This window comes from Ilyonectria robusta (assembly GCF_021365365.1).
Source record: "Ilyonectria robusta strain PMI_751 chromosome Unknown BGZ61scaffold_19, whole genome shotgun sequence".
In the NCBI taxonomy this organism is placed as follows: Eukaryota; Fungi; Ascomycota; class Sordariomycetes; order Hypocreales; family Nectriaceae; genus Ilyonectria; species Ilyonectria robusta.
Genome location: NW_025764453.1, coordinates 815,024 through 828,541, shown reverse-complemented (window position 1 = coordinate 828,541; position 13,518 = coordinate 815,024). Strand labels below are relative to the sequence as shown.

The 13,518-nt window shown below is 55.1% G+C and overlaps 6 protein-coding genes across 6 annotated transcripts; 3 read left to right on the top strand and 3 right to left on the bottom strand.

The window, feature by feature from the left end:
- Positions 1 to 1,725: 1,725 nt before the first annotated feature.
- BGZ61DRAFT_481790 (Dak1 domain-containing protein) lies at positions 1,726 to 3,724 on the bottom strand (the record flags this gene model as incomplete). The annotated part of the gene is made up of 5 exons (XM_046249336.1): positions 1,726 to 2,357; positions 2,402 to 2,680; positions 2,730 to 2,934; positions 2,995 to 3,188; positions 3,244 to 3,724. The coding sequence occupies 5 exons, from the start codon at positions 3,722 to 3,724 to the stop codon at positions 1,726 to 1,728; spliced, it is 1,791 nt and encodes a 596-aa protein (XP_046100493.1).
- Positions 3,725 to 4,257: 533 nt separating this feature from the next.
- On the top strand, positions 4,258 to 7,047 carry BGZ61DRAFT_75970 (uncharacterized protein). Its single transcript, XM_046257058.1, has 7 exons — positions 4,258 to 4,744; positions 4,803 to 4,843; positions 4,917 to 5,530; positions 5,596 to 5,649; positions 5,732 to 6,535; positions 6,589 to 6,685; positions 6,754 to 7,047. The coding sequence occupies exons 1-7, from the start codon at positions 4,641 to 4,643 to the stop codon at positions 6,900 to 6,902; spliced, it is 1,863 nt and encodes a 620-aa protein (XP_046100492.1). The 5' UTR covers positions 4,258 to 4,640; the 3' UTR covers positions 6,903 to 7,047.
- Positions 6,898 to 7,718, bottom strand: BGZ61DRAFT_75967 (ribose 5-phosphate isomerase). The gene is made up of 2 exons (XM_046257057.1): positions 7,126 to 7,718; positions 6,898 to 7,071 (listed from the first exon to the last, which is right to left on the bottom strand). The coding sequence occupies exons 1-2, from the start codon at positions 7,528 to 7,530 to the stop codon at positions 7,000 to 7,002; spliced, it is 477 nt and encodes a 158-aa protein (XP_046100491.1). The 5' UTR covers positions 7,531 to 7,718; the 3' UTR covers positions 6,898 to 6,999.
- A 535-nt stretch (positions 7,719 to 8,253) lies between these two features.
- BGZ61DRAFT_360654 (ketose-bisphosphate aldolase) lies at positions 8,254 to 9,182 on the top strand (the record flags this gene model as incomplete). Its single annotated transcript, XM_046241196.1, has 2 exons — positions 8,254 to 8,336; positions 8,405 to 9,182. The coding sequence occupies 2 exons, from the start codon at positions 8,254 to 8,256 to the stop codon at positions 9,180 to 9,182; spliced, it is 861 nt and encodes a 286-aa protein (XP_046100490.1).
- Positions 9,183 to 9,841: 659 nt separating this feature from the next.
- BGZ61DRAFT_591174 (uncharacterized protein) lies at positions 9,842 to 11,221 on the bottom strand. The gene is made up of 2 exons (XM_046256674.1): positions 10,710 to 11,221; positions 9,842 to 10,639 (listed from the first exon to the last, which is right to left on the bottom strand). The coding sequence occupies exons 1-2, from the start codon at positions 10,822 to 10,824 to the stop codon at positions 9,909 to 9,911; spliced, it is 846 nt and encodes a 281-aa protein (XP_046100489.1). The 5' UTR covers positions 10,825 to 11,221; the 3' UTR covers positions 9,842 to 9,908.
- A 680-nt stretch (positions 11,222 to 11,901) lies between these two features.
- BGZ61DRAFT_360217 (major facilitator superfamily domain-containing protein) lies at positions 11,902 to 13,426 on the top strand (the record flags this gene model as incomplete). The annotated part of the gene is made up of 4 exons (XM_046241153.1): positions 11,902 to 12,035; positions 12,095 to 12,211; positions 12,271 to 12,829; positions 12,890 to 13,426. The coding sequence occupies 4 exons, from the start codon at positions 11,902 to 11,904 to the stop codon at positions 13,424 to 13,426; spliced, it is 1,347 nt and encodes a 448-aa protein (XP_046100488.1).
- Between the last annotated feature and the right edge of the window lie 92 nt (positions 13,427 to 13,518).

The window sequence follows — 13,518 nt, the reverse complement described above, 5'->3', positions numbered from 1 at the left end:
CGGTTCAGACGGTAGTCTATTCCATCAGGTTCCAAGGAACGGCACAGCGATGAGCCCATTACTGGCCTCTATGATGGAGAAGGACTCATGCGTATCGACAAGAGAACCCCTCCAGGTTGCAAGTGGAAAAATCCCCCTGTATCCGAGGCTTGGGCTTGTCAAGGATCAAATCTCTGGTCTCGTGGGGTCTGATTTACGAGGCGACGCCCACTTTCCCATCCGCAAGTGCAACGACCACAGGGATGATATGTCCCATCTCGGACAGCTGGACGTTAAAACAAGATCGCGGTAATCGAATTCATATCCAAAAGCTTGTCTACGTCCGGATGGATGAAATAAAAAAATAGTCGCCTGGACCTGCTGCAAAATTCGCCTTGGGCCGTGGGTTATTCTGGTCCCCTGCACCATGCTCCACCACTCAGCATCAGGCGGTTGCCACCTTGATTGTTCTAGACAATAATTGCCGCCGTAGCCTCTCACTCAAACCGGTCAGAATTGTACCTGAAAGAAAACAAAGCCTCCTGATTAAACCACCGTCGAGGAGAGGAGACGTGCTGTGAGAATATACCGTGAACCTTGACCCCAGCAACACAATATAATCCAGTGTGATCGTCACCGACCATCCTCTGTCACACGAACGCTACTCACTACTACTTCTCGAAAATATATTTCTTACATTCACGATGCATTGCCTGCTTGGGCTTGCCATGTCCCTCCTACTCTGCGCTAGTGTCCACGGCGAGACCCGCTTCCGTCCTCCTCCAGATCCCAGGCTGAACCGGGACAACCACGACCACTCAACATGCGAGATCGGCCAGGAGCTGGATATTCAGTGAGATATGTGCTTCGACGATGCCAAGATAGAGATGGAACAATATGATGTCGTCAATAATTTGCCAGAGGGAATGTCGACTGAGGTGGTTTGTAAGTTGAAGGAGGAAGTTGACGATTGAACGAGGGCTAACTGGCCTTAACATAGTTAGCACAAACTCGGCAAAACATACATGGAAAATTACTCTAGACCGTTTCTCTACGTATTTCGATAAGACAAGGAGTAATGTATACTACTTCGGACTTGAGGATGCCTCCGGAACAGCAGGGGGACTACCTTTCACTTCTTCAACATTACCGACCCGGCGAACTGGACAATGACAGCCACGGCACCAACGACAACCTCCACCGCTTCTAGAAGCAGGATCCAGACCAGCGCCACAGCGTCATAGACGACACAGGCTTCAGATGACGACGATGAGGATGAGGGGCTTTCTAAGGGGCCCTAGTTGGCGTGTCCGTCGGCGCCACGCTGGGTGGGCTGGCAGTGCTAGCAGGAGTGGGCTTCTTTCTCTGTCGGTATCTTCGTTCTAGCCGGGAACATCTATTGTCGCTAGAACGGCCGAAGTCCGAAACCGCACTGGGGAGCATGGCAACCACCCTTGTGACGCCACCTAACCCGCAGTACTATCAACCAGTGCCGCAACTACAATACCATCCTGAGCAGATACAGGAATTGCATCACCAGCTACTGTATGAGGCTCCTAAACATTGACCGAGTAAACACGACATTATGAAATTCATACATGGATGAGTTCATGCACTAGGATGCTCACGAATACCGGTCCTCATTAAGCTCGTTATTATAGGGGCGTTTGGCGACAATGATACTTTGGGTGATACTTTTATGTACGGGGCTCAAGAAATTATAGCCAGATAAACCGCAGTGGCTTTTTATTGCTTCAATCCGCTCTCCATACCTTTCAAAAACTCAAACATGGCCCACGCTCCAGGGTCTGGTAGTTCTTGTTCCTTGTCCTCTCCCACGTATGTTGCTCGTCCAAACCGCGGCTTTAGGAATCTCGTTGCCTCGGCCTTATCAGCAGCGATCTTTACGGCGCCTGAAAAGTCATTTGACTTGGCAAATGCGTCGGCGAACGGTAGGAGGACATCCATGACCGTCCGGTCACCCTCTCGGGCGGCAGTGTAGTGCTTGAGGGACTCGGCAGCCGCAGCCAGCGCGGTGGAGTAGAGCGCGGGGGAAAGGCCGTCGCGTGAGGAAGCTTTTTGAAGCTCGGAAGCAAAGGCACTGAGGAGGATGCCGAGGATGGCACCCAGGGTACCGCCCATATCGTCCACGGCCTGGAGGATGGCGAAGAGGGCAGTGAAGATGGATCCGTCAGCGGCGATGCTGGATGAACCATCGAGGAGCGCAATAATAGCCTCGCTGACTCCTTTGACGGCCTCACCACAATCACCATCACCCATAACCATGTCCCATTCTGTTAGCTTTGGCTCGGCAGCAATTGCAGCTTCGCATCCACGGCGGAGGACCGCGTTGAGGAGGGCAGAATCGACTAAGTCAACTGTGAGCGGGTTTCAATCCAGAATACTTGGAATAAATAATCACTCTTAATATCAGTCTTAGGAGAAATTGAAGGCTGTAGGTCTAGTTCTTTGGCGTTGACAGCAGATCGCTTTGACACGTCGATGGGCGAAGGGGGAGAGTTGGGCCATGCCGGAGCAGCCGTGGGCGCACCGAGTAGTTCGAGGAGTTCAGGAACCTCGACATTCACTTGGCGAGCGGCCTGGGTGACATTGCTCAGGGAGATAGAGAAACCAGGCCCGTTGAGAGAAGTCTCAAACGTGCCGCAGTAAATCTTGACGGGGCTGATTTTCCAACTCGATTCTAATGGCTTGTCAGCTCTGTCGCGGTGAGGTGTAGGGTAGCACCATACCCAGCTGGATGAGGACCTCATCGGTAAGGGCACCAAGCTCTAGGTTGGACAGTCCACCATAGTTATTGATGAGAAGAATGGTCTGGTCATCTTTGTTTTCGAATGAAACAAACGCTCGCTCTTTATCATTGGGATCACACAATCGTTTCAAGCAGTGGTCAATGAGAGACTCGACGGAGGGGAATGGTGAGATGTGCTCGGCGCCCTATTTGTGAGCCTTTGTTAGTTTGCGCAATTGAGAGTAGATCTTATGAAAAGGACTTACAGGCTCATTGTGAATACCAGCACCAACGACGCAAACGTCCTTCGCAATTGTTTCGTGGGCTTGCCGGCCTGGAACGTGGCAGTGGTCGAGAGCCGATCCGATGGTCACCAGGCTATCATTAACCGCTTTTCCGATATCAACGCAGCGCTCAAATGAGAGGTTGGCTTGCGCGGCAGCACCCACAGCCTTGAGAGCTTTTAACCATATTAGCCTAATACAGGGGACGAAAGCTGGCAGGTTTCCCCATACTAAGGACATGGCCCGCGAGGCCCCGGCGCCCCACGCGGATCCTGCTTCTGGGGATGGAGACATCGTCTGTTGCGGGCAAGACGACAACCTTGGGAGACAGGCCGGACGCCTTTGCGCGCTCAGCGGCGAGGCCAAAGTGAAGACGATCGCCCGTGTAGTTGGTGATCATCAGGATAGTGCCCTCGGAGGAGGGCGTGGCGGCCATTGCAGCGAGGACCTGCTTCGTGCTGGGGCTGGCAAAGATATCGCCGCAAGCAGCGCCCGACAGCATTCCATCGCCAACATAGCCGGCCCACGCGGGCTCGTGGCCAGATCCTCCGCCGCTGATGACTGCTACGCGGGCTGGGTCGTGCTGGTTGTTGTAGACGACTCGCTCGGAGTCGATCAGCGACAGCTGCGGTGTTCCGCGGACGAGAGCTCGCAGCGCCCGGGGGACGAGCTGGTTCGCAGCAGTTTCGGGGAAGTAGTGCTTGTCTGACATGATTACGACGGATTCAGGTCACAAAGAGGGCAGAATGGCATGGTCAATGGCAGCCTGGGTCAGGGACGATGTCCGCATTCTAATATGATGGACTTGCACGGGTCTCAATGTGCTCGCAGAGTCGCAGAGGGGCGTCGAGGCGAGGACGGCCACAATTCAGCCCCATTCTGCTTTCAGCTGCCGCTGCAGCTTCAATTGGGACCTGCTGCCGACAATGGAAGCTCCAGCGAAGTCTTGAGTTGGATCACAGAAGTCTGGTGTCGCGCGCGGCACGGGGACGTTTTCGATGGCGGTTAGTCGCCTTGTTACGAGGTGTGTGAAGAAAGGCCTCGACACGGGGCTACCGTGCTCTCGCCGTGTGTGGCTGCTCCTAACCGCACTACTAAACAACACCGCTAATATTTGCTGCGCGCAGCACTGTTACTAACCTGTGGGCGGGGATTCCAGTTGGCCAGTATGGAATGACAGTGCCAGTGTGGAATAACAGTGCACGTACAGCAAGCTATTGCGGAAGAGTAGAGACAATATTGAGTAAATTGAGCGATATCAACGATATTATGTTAGTGACGAGAGCTAATTAGAAAATTTGAAGCTTTTATCGAGAATTCTCTTGGAAATTGATTCCGTCGCGTGCCAGTTTGTTCGTGACCACAGAGTGAGTGCCATTTACCGAACGCGCACTGGGGAAGTGCTAGTGTTCCCGACACGCGGCGCTGTTCTCGAGGCGCTGGATTTCTCGCTTCTCACTCACGCTGCACTCCTCGAGTCCCCGTCTCGCCCAACACCACCAAGGGTTTCACTGCGGACGCCTGCAGCATCCCAGCAAGAGCGCCCTCGAACCGAATTTTGACGCTCCCCGTTTCGCGGCGTCGCCAGGAAAACACTGGAACAGACAGAACCGAGACATCACTGGATAATGTTGGCCCGGGACCATGCGAGCAGCGATCCCGATGCAAAGGCACCGGCGAGGAAGAAGGCGCGGAAGAGCCGAAGTCGCGGCTTGAGAACAAAGACGGGATGGTGAGCTGAACAGAGTCAATGCAGAATTTGCACGCGACAATTGCTGACTGACTTCCAGCTTGACATGCCGCCAGCGACACAAGAAGTGTGACGAACAAGGCACGGAGCCGTAGCGACTACAGCTGCAACCTCACTGAAGCAACGAACCATCCTGCTGACTGCTTATAACCAGTCCCCGTCTGTGGATCTTGTACCCTCGCAGGCAAGACATGCGTCTACGGCCCTGACCGGCCAAATCCCGAGGCATCCTTCGCAGTGCCCTCGACGACGGCAACCCTGAGTCAGCGTCCCCTGCCCGCTGTAACAGTCACCCCGGATGGACCCAACTTGCCACCTATTCCCGGGCCTCCACCGCCTCAGACCCAGAGTCCTTTGGTTGCTTTATCCTATCCGGCCCCACAGCCGACCCGAGTTCCCGGGAGTGGTGGGCCTTCACCCGCCGCGAATCCCGGGGCCATGAGCCACCTCCCGGAGTCGCCGTATCTCGGATACTCCCCGGATACCACCGAGCTACTCACAGCCGGCGGGGCATCCACCCGGTGGCTAGACCTCTTGGCCTCCGACGCTGCCCAGGCTGATGCCGGCTTCTCGCTGGCTCCGAGCCCCACGCAAGAGTCCACCGTCAAGCATCAGGCTGCCGTCAACAGCGGTGGTCTATACCAAAGGCTGTCGGACCTTGCCGCCACAGGTAGCGCGGAATACGGATGGCAGGAGTTTGAGGACATTGTGCTCTTAGATCACGAAGCTGTCTTGTTCCGCAAGTTTGTGGACCACGCAGCCCTATGGGTGAGTAGTCCTTTCCTCGTACACCACTGAGTTGTCCCTCAGTGACTAACTTCGTCATTGTGAAGCTCGATCTGCTGGACCCCGAAAGACATTTCTCAACGTACGCAACACAATTAGCAGTAAGTGATGCACCTCATTGGAACCAACTGCATTACTCCACCACGAGGCCTCAGACCTTACCCTTGCTGACATGAGGGATAGCTCCGTAACGTGGGCCTAATGAAGGCCATCCTGGCTCTTACTGCTCGCCACGACGCCATGAGCAAGAGAGCAACCGACGGGTCCCCAGGTGTGCTCGAATCAACTACGACTCATGCCCAAGCCATCCAGTACTACTACGAGACACTGCACTACGTTCAAACTGCTCTACACTCTCCTACCTATACTAAATCTGAAGAGATCCTGGCCACAGCCGTCATCATTTCCACGTATGAAATGCTGGACGAGTCCGCATCTGGATGGCAACGCCACCTGAAGGGTGTGTTTTGGATACAGCGAAGCCAAGACGTCAATGGCGAAACCGGAGGCCTTCGCCAGGCCGTATGGTGGGCATGGCTCCGGCAAGACATTTGGGCCGCGTTCCGCGAGAAGCGCAAATGCCACAGCTTCTGGGTTCCGACCAAGGACTACGGCAACATGACGCAGCATGAGCTTGCCGATCGAGCGGTGTACCTCCTCAGCAAAGCTGTCAATTACTCCGCTGCGGGGGCCACAAACCCCTTTGGAGACCCTGCCTCCTCCGACCCCGAGGTACTCCGCGCAAGAGCAGTGGCTGGCTCAGAGCTTCTTGGCATGCTGGAGGCGTGGAAACTGTACTTGGGCCAAGGGTTCCGCCCGCTCCCTTCCCCAAAGCGCGAGTTGGATGCGGAGAAGTGCCCTTTCCAAGCGATATGGATACACCCCCCGAGCTTCGCTGTTGCTACAATGGTGTACAACTTTGCAAAGATACTGATATCGCTACATCGGCCACCAGAGCCTGGATTTGGCCACTATCTCAAAACACAGGTCGGATTGACCCGTCAACTCCTGTCTTGCGAATTGGGCTAACTGAGAGATAGAGAACATTGTCAGATGCAGTAACAGCGATATGCGGCATTGCAATGGCGTTGCAGGACGAAGGATGCCAAATCATAGCGGCTCATTGTCTATATGGAGGTTCGTTCATAACGCCCTTGTATCTCTACTTTTGCAAAAGAACACCCCAGCTAACACTAAACCCAAAGCTGGACTTTGCGTACAAGAATCTTCACAAAGAAACGCTATAATAACCCTCGTCGATGCTTGCGAAGATCGTACTGGTTGGCCAATGTCCACTATTCGCAACGACCTATTGGCAGAGTGGCGCAGGGTGGACCAAGACGGCAATACTTGACCTCGAAAGTCTTGATGCGTCAATTGGAAACCTGCCCTAATGCAGCTGATTCTGATTCTGCCGCCGCAATTAATATTCCCATTCGTCGACAGCCCGCTTACGCGCAGACGCCGTTCATCTTGGTGTCGTAATCGGAGATGACTTGGACCTTTTCGGCTGAAGCGGAGGTCTGTCATAGCCAGGTCAGTGTCAACGATTAAAAGAATGTGAAGACAGTGTGAACCTCGTCAAACTCGTAAGCTAGCCACTCCTTGACCAAGCGCCTGGCCAACTCGATGCCAATAACACGCTGCCCAAGGCACAAGACCTGCGCATTGTTGCTCTTGATCGCACGCTCGACGCTGAAGCTATCATGGGCGGTCACGGCACGCACTCCGGGGACCTTGTTTGCGCTGATTGCGACGCCCAAGCCCGTACCACAGATGAGGATAGCGCGGTCGGCCTCTCCGCGAGCAACCAACTCGGCAGCGGCGATAGCATAGTGAGGGTAAGCCGTCTTGTCGGAAGAGGCTTTGGGGCCGACATCGATAGTAGACTCGACGCGAGGATCGGAGCTCAGGTCCTTGATGAGGGTGGCCTTGTAGTCGAAGCCAGCGTCATCGCCACCGAGAGCAATTCGAAGTCCCATCTTGTACGATGGTGTTGGGGGTATTTTTGCGAAGGAGGAAAAAGATGTGAGACGCAAGGGTTCGTTACAATGAGAAACAAAAGGTGGAATTGGCAAGATAGTCCTATTCTGCTGGCAACTCCACCGCGACCGGTTGTATAAGTGGCCCCATGGAGGTGCATCGCTGTGATGGCAGAGCCCGTCTCGGAACCACGTTCGCGCCACGAAACTGCGGATACGCAGCAAAGCAACAAGCTTGAACCAGCTCTCTCGGCAATTTTGCAGGACCCGTTACCCCAAGATACGAAGTCCGGGGTGCATCCGCGGCACGGTGTCAGGAGGTGGTGTGTGCCTCGAGACGAGGTTGGAGACCGGGGTCACATTCCAGTGCGGAGAAGATGCCTGTCAATTGGCCTCAAACCTCAAATGGCCACACGGGGGAAGTCGTAAATAAGCAGGCGATATGCATCGTGACGTTTTGCCAGGCGGAGCTCGGTATCCTCGATGCGAGACTCGGTCGACTGTTGCGAGAAATCATGCAATCAATTGAGCTGTTGCAACTGTTGTGCATTCTGCACGTGGATTGCAGGGTTTTTGGAGAGGGAAAAAGGGAGACGCTGACTGGGACTATTGCCTCATTCCCTAGCTAGTCGGTCGTCCTAGATCATCCCAGAGCCCGCTCAATGTGCAGTCGCACGATTCCGATTTCCCCCCAATCCCTCACCGTCAGACAGAGCTGCAACCATGAGCTGGAAAGAACAGAACAAGACGTATCAGATCCTCAAAGCCGCCGAGGAGGGCGGCTATGGTGTGATTGCGGCCATTGCGTGAGCTGACCTTGTCCTGAGACTCCTGAGACTCCTGAGCTTCCTTTGCTAATTGAGATTGTCTAAAGCTACAACATCGAGCATGTCATCGCCTTCGTCCGAGCCGCAGAGGCCAAGCGAGCTCCCTTCATCATCCAGGTGTTTCCCTGGGCCATCACCGCCACCGATGGGCTGCTCATCCACGTCGCCGCCCAGGCCGCCAAGAGCGCTTCGGTGCCCATCGCCATCCATCTCGACCACGCCCAAGACGAGAACATGATCCGAAAGGCCGCCGACGAGCTCCCGTTTGACTCCATCATGGTCGACATGTCGCACTATGAGATGGACGAGAACCTGGCCAAGACCAAGGAGCTGGTTGCTTACTGCCACGCGCGCGGCATCACCACCGAGGCTGAGCCTGGCCGCATCGAGGGCGGCGAGGACGGCATCGCTGATACTGCCGATCTCGAGGGTGCGCTGACGACCGAGGAGCAGGTCGAGGACTTCATTGCCACGGGCATCGACTTCCTGGCGCCTGCGTTCGGCAACGTCCACGGCGAGTACGGCAAGCGAGGCCCCGTGCTGGACTATGACCGACTGGAGATGATCAAGAACAAGGTGGACGGGCGGGTACGCATCGTGCTGCACGGCACCAACGGCTTTCCTAACGACATCATGCAGCGATGCATCGGCGGGCGCATCTCCAAGATCAACGTCAACAAGCTGGTGCTGGACGACTACCTGGTGTTCCTCAAGGACAAGGCGCCGGGCATGGCCGTGACGGGGGCGTTTGAGCAGGCCATTGAGGAGACCCGGAGGCTTGTGGAGTGGCAAATCGATGTTAGTGGTTCAGCCGGAAAAGCTTGAGGCAATGCAAATATATATTTACGACTGTCAATGCCAAGACAAAACATATACGTGATTGGAGTTGCGACTCTAACCATCGCGACTGCTACCTAACGATCACACCCGACACCTTGGGGACCGGGGATTATTCATAATCCTTGCAAAACTTACCCCATCCTTGACTCAGTATTTTGATTTCGGAGATTTTCTTGAAGCTTATGTAGACGTTTTGTTCAGTGTAACACTTACGGGAGGATGGAGTTTGAGGACATTGAAGAAATATCAGAACTTGTTCACGTTGGCGATCGCATGTGACTACTCGGACACCAAGCCCAGATCTTGATTTTCAAACAAGAGTATGCATGCATTTCAAGGTGGTCCAATTTCAATTGAATCTTGGGATGCCGGAAGACCATCTCCATTCGCAACCCAACTAAATTAAGAAGATCGCTTATTAAAAATCCACTGTGTCGTGCAAGAGCCGTGTTATGCTTGTCTCGCCTCTAGCTTGTACGTAACCTGCTAGACCCTCTCTCCCGGCCGGCAACAGGGCGGGCGATATTACGAAGCTGGCCGTCCTTCACGATGCTCTCCTATCACTTCGTCGAATGAAGACGGCGATGGCAAAAGTGTTTGAACTTTGGTTTATTTACCATTCATCTATAATACTGATGCAGAATGCTTCTTTGACACATATACAGTTTTCATTCGTCATAACCGGATTCCGTTTTATCATTTCCTCCTCCATTACCAAGCCCCGACAATACCAGCGATGGGGATATCAATACCAGTGGTGTAAGTGGCCGTGTCGCTCAACAGGTAGACGTAGGCGCCGCCGAGCTCCTGGGGAAGGGCCAGTCGAGGCATGCCGCCGTAGTACTTCATCTTGGTGTCCCAGTCGGGGCTGGTCTCGACGTAGTAGGTCAGGGCGGTCTTGACGAAGCCCGGGCTGATGCTGTTGACGCGGATGCCGTACTGAGCCCACTCCATGGCTAGGGTATGCGTCATGTTGCGTACGGCGCCCTTGGTGCCGCCGTAGGGCGCTGAAGGGGCAGCGCGGTTGGGGCGGTAGCTGGTCATGCTCGCGGTGAAGACGATGCTGCCCTTGGTCTTGGTCTTGATGAAGACGCGGGCCGCGGCGGTTGCGCAGTTCCACGCGCCGAAGACGTTGAGCCGGAAGAGCTTCTCGACCTGCTCCATGGTGAAGTCGAGCGCGGGCTGGTGCTTGGTGGCGCCGGCGTTGGCGATCATGCCGTCGAAGCGGCCCTTGGCGGCGAGGATCTGGTCGAGGGCATTCGCGACCGACTCTTCGTTGGTGACGTCGGCCTGGATGTACTCGAGCCGGCCGGGGAACTGCTTGAGGAGGCCGGCGAAGTCGTCACCGGGCGTCGAGATGTCGAGCGAGTAGACGGTGCCGGCGCCGTTGTGGAGGGCGACCTCAGCGAGGCCTAGACCGATGCCCTGGTTTGCGCCAGTGACTGTTTGTGAGACGCAATGATTAGTTTTATGCCATTGAAGTTCAATTGAGATCCCGCTATCAAGACTCACTCGCAATGACCTTGCCGCCCAGGGTGATTTGCCAGTTGTGGCCAGCCTGCGGCATGGTGCTGGGGTAGTTGTCGGCAGCGGGCTGACCGCTGGAGGCACCGTCATTGCTAGGCATATTGGGCGAGGTTTGGACGGCGTAGGATGAAGGGATGATGTGATTGAAGCTGGAGCGCGTTCAAACGACGGTGAGATGGACGGTATAAAATGGGAGCGAAGAAGTGGTAATGATGATGGGAAACCGAGGCCAGACAGCTCAACGTTTAATACTTCGCTCCTTGCCACCGCGTCGGCGACCCCCAGAGCTCTTAAACCATTTGCCGGGTCCAGCAATACGGTTCCGCCTGACATCGCGCCCCTCGTGGGACGAATTGTGCTCATGCGCGGCACCCGAGTCATGGAGGAGCAACATGCGGAAGAGTCGCAGTTCAGCTGCGGAGAGGAGGCGTTGAGTTGGAGGGAGTCCCCGTGCCGGGGGAGTTCCAAAGTAACCCCGAGCCGCTACTCTGTTCCCGTCTCGCGGCACAGCCACTCCGCAACTCAACCTCGTCGTCGGATTCTCCAATGCAACACGCCACGCAAATGCCGCTCCGGCCTGGGTTCGTCTAAGCCATTGCGTCTAGTGTCACCCTGTCACCCCATACCCCAGAAATTGGAGTCGTCGTGTGGAGATGCTCGCCCGGGATCCCCATGTACCCTGAGTCGTTCCCTGCAGCTAGTGTGACTCCAGCATTTGGCTTTTGCCTCCGTGTGCGTCCAATACAGCGCGTCCCATCGCCTAGTCCGGCTCAGCTGAGCGTCACCGTTTCTCTCCCCCAGGTTTCCGCGTCTCCAATTCGCAGTGTATCAATCGATTCTCGCTACACGGGCTGCTCCTTTCCCTCGGGACGACGTCTTGCTCCCAGTGCCCCGGGTGTCGTGGTCCCCAGCCCAGTGCCACTATAAGTATACCCCGTATCATCGGCATCTCGAAGACGGAAAATCCCAGTTGCCACCCCTTGCTCATCATTCCTCGCTCCGGGCGCAATCACTCTACATCTGGCTATATATCCTGACTGGGCCCTCCTCCCTACTTCGCAACTTGCCAGCTTCAACCCACGCATCAACCACAATGGCGACGTTTGCGGCAGAAAAGGACAACATGTCAGAGCACCGCGAGGAGCGTCTCTCCGATGCCGAAGCCCAGAAGCACAAGATGGCTGTTGATCCTGCCCTCGACGAGTACGTGCCGGGAACCGACGAGGAGAAGGCCCTGGTCCGCAAGATCGACCTGTTTCTGCTTCCCACCATCTGGCTCATGTATCTGCTCAGTTACATGGACCGCACAAAGTGAGATTCCCCGGTTGGCGTTGTGTATTTTTCAAACACTGACTGGCGATTCTCTGTAGCATCGGAAATGCCAAGATTGCTGGTATGGCCGACGACCTCGGCATGGACTCCAACATGTACTCCGTCACCCTCGTCGTCTTTTTCATCGGTTACGTGCTTTGCGAAGTTCCCTCCAAGTAAGAGAATCTCACTTGCTTGATACCGCCTTAAAAACCAGTACTAATGTCAACTCAAGCATGATTCTTGCTCGAACTCGACCCAGCAGATTCCTCCCCGCCATCATGTTCGTCTGGGGTCTAGTCACCGTTGGCATGGCCTGGGTTCCTTCATACCACGGTCTTATTGGTTTCCGTGTCGTTGTCGGTGTCCTCGAGGCTGGTTTCGCCCCCGGTGTCCTCCTTCTCCTCTCCTCGTGGTACAAGAAGTCTGAGCAGTCTAAGCGATTCGCCGTCTACATCTCTGCTGCTATCCTCTCCGGTGCCTTCGGCGGTCTCCTCGCCGGTGCTATCACTTCGGGTCTGGACGGTGTTCATGGCCTCGCCGGTTGGCGATGGCTCTTCATTGTCGAGGGTGCTGCCACCTCTGCCTGGTCTATTGTTGCTGCCTTCATCCTGTTGGATTTCCCTGCCAACAGCAAGCGCTTGACCGACGCCGAGCGCCGTCTCGCCATCCTCCGTCTCAAGAGCGAGGCCTTGATTATCCACAGTGAGGACCAGCCTGAGCTTGGCCATTTGGCAGCCCTTAAGGTTGCTCTTGGAAACTGGCGCACCTGGATGTTCGTCGTTGGCTACATGGTAAGACGAAATGGCATATATCCTATTTTTGATTAATTTGCTAACCTTGATTTCAATCAGGCCATCGTCGGTTCCTCCACTCTCTCCTACTTCTACCCGACCCTCGTCAACGGTCTCGGCTATGAAGCCCACATTGCCCAGTACATGACCATCCCCATCTACATCGTTGCATTCGTCTGCACTGCCGTCACTGGAATCCTCATGGATCGCTACCCTAGTAAGCGTGGCTATGTCCTCGGAGCCTGGATGTCCGTTGCCATGATCTGCGCCATCATCATTTGCGCAGTCTACAACTTCAAGGCCCGCTACGCCCTACTGATCATCATGGCCTCATCTTTGTGGGCTTCCAACGGTCTTGCCTTGTCTTACACCTCCTCGACCTTCTCCGAGGCGCCGGCTGAGGTCCGCGCCATTCTCCTGGCCTTTGTCAACGCCATGGGCAACCTGGCTCAGATCTACGGAGCCTACCTCTTCCCCAGCGACGACAAGCCCAAGTATCTCATGGGATTCGGCGTCATCAGCGGTCTTTGCTTCACTGGTGTTGCCGCCTACGTTGGTCTGGCGGTCCTACTCAAGAAGTGGCCCGTCAAAAAGTAAATTAGTTAGTAGAGTATATGAGTATACACCGGTTCCGGGCTTTTTCTGCATAGCTATCAGAAAGGTTTTGGTTTAATTGCAATCCTCCCACC